Source organism: Monoraphidium neglectum (assembly GCF_000611645.1).
Source record: "Monoraphidium neglectum strain SAG 48.87 unplaced genomic scaffold scaffold05052, whole genome shotgun sequence".
NCBI lineage: Eukaryota > Viridiplantae > Chlorophyta > Chlorophyceae > Sphaeropleales > Selenastraceae > Monoraphidium > Monoraphidium neglectum.
The window spans coordinates 1,965-3,628 of NW_014008578.1; the positions used below are offsets into that span (position 1 = coordinate 1,965).

The 1,664-nt window shown below is 66.0% G+C and overlaps 1 protein-coding gene across 1 annotated transcript in view; it reads right to left on the minus strand.

The window, feature by feature from the left end:
• The window catches only part of MNEG_15124 (coiled-coil domain containing 39), a gene marked incomplete at both ends in the record, with an annotated part of 3,998 nt that overhangs the window by 1,747 nt on the left and 587 nt on the right, over nucleotides 1-1,664 (minus strand). The window contains 3 exons of the mRNA XM_014036404.1: nucleotides 30-111; nucleotides 803-921; nucleotides 1,338-1,461. Coding sequence (XP_013891858.1) covers nucleotides 30-111; nucleotides 803-921; nucleotides 1,338-1,461 — 325 coding nt within the window. The remainder of the gene's footprint in view (nucleotides 1-29; nucleotides 112-802; nucleotides 922-1,337; nucleotides 1,462-1,664) is intronic.

The window sequence follows — 1,664 nt, forward strand, 5'->3', positions numbered from 1 at the left end:
CCTCCACACTCTCCCCCCCCTGCCCCCACCTTGGCCTCCCTGTCCCTGAGCTCCAGTGTGACGCGGTGCAGGTCCTCCTTGACCAGACGCAGCTCGCTCCTCAGGGCATCCCTGGAGGTGGGGGTGGAGTAGAGCGAGTGTGGTTGTTGACGTACACAAACACACACATGTGTATGTGTGAGTGTTTGTGAGTTTGAGAGTGCTTGTAAGTGTGCGTTTGTGGATGCATGCGTGAGTACATGTGTGGGTGGGTGGGACAGGGGGCTTAAGTGCCGGCATGCATGTCGTCGTGGGGACAGGCTTTGCGCGCTGCCATGCCTGCATGAGCGCGCACGCATGCATGGCGCATGGTCGTGTGTGTGGTCGTGTGTGTGGTCGTGCGTGCGCATGCGGGTGTGTGGATGCGTTACTCGGGTGAGGGCATGCGTGCGAGGGCGCGTTCAAGGTCTCCCAGTCGGTCGTGTTTGGGTGCATGCATGCATGCACGTCTGCGCGCCTGCACACATGAGCGGATGGGGCTGGTGGTGGTGATGGGCAAGGTCCAAAAGCCGAATGACAAGAAAAACTACTGGCTGCAGGGCGCGAGTTGCAACAGGTTTCCCCCGCCCTCCCGCCACCCGGCCCCCTGACATCTTGCCCTCACACACACACGCCCCCCCCTTACACACACATCCATGCACGCACACACACACGCACGCACGCATGCACACACGCACGGACTCACACACACACACACACACACACAAAGTGCACCGACCCCTCACCACCACCCCACACTCCCCACCCCACCCCCCACCATCACCTGTGCAGCTCCACCTCTGCGCGCCGCTCCTCCAGCCCCAGCTTCAGCGCCGCCTTGCGCGCCTCCAGTGACGTCACCTCGTCGGCCGCCATGGACAGCAGCCCGCGCAGGCGCTTGACCTGGGCCGCAAGCCCGGGCGGGCGTGCAGGGTGGAGAGGGGAGGGGATGTTGGGCGTGATACGTTTGCTGATTTTAGTTGCGCGTACTGTGAGGATCCCTGCACAACAGAGGAAGCGCGGCCGTGGGGAGTGCGCATCTCCCAGCGGGCCTAGGCCGCGCCGCAGCGCGCACTCCCTGCTGCACGACCCACGCCCCTCCAGACGTGCCGCAGGCCCCCTGCTCATGGCGGCGTGTGCGCGCGCGTCCCACACGGCAAAGGGAGGGCACATCTCCATAGAAATCGGGAAGCTTTGCACGCTGGACGCCAAGTCAAAGACTTGTGTGGTGGATGGTGTGGTGCAAAGGCTTTTGCGGTGCGTCTGGACGGAGGGATCGCGCGCCCCGCAGCACCCGCGGCCACCCAATCTGGAAGCACCTGCAGCTTCAGCGCGTCGTGCTCCACCAGCGCCTTCTCCCGCGCCCCCGCCGCCGCCTTGAGGCCGCGCCCCAGGCTGTCACCCTCCAGCGCCAGCTCAGACGCACGCGCCTCCAGGCGGGAGCTGCGGGGCGGGGCGCAGGCCGGGGCCGGGGGCGGGGCGAGGTGGTGCCGCGAGGGGCGCGGTGTGACAGCTCAGCGGGGTGACACAGGGCTCGGTTTGATTTGATCAAGGTGTGCCGCGTGCCTGGCCGGCACAAGATTGGGTGCCCCAAGCGACGCTGGGTGAGTGGGTACCTCAAAGCGTGTGCAAGGGGCGGGGCGGGG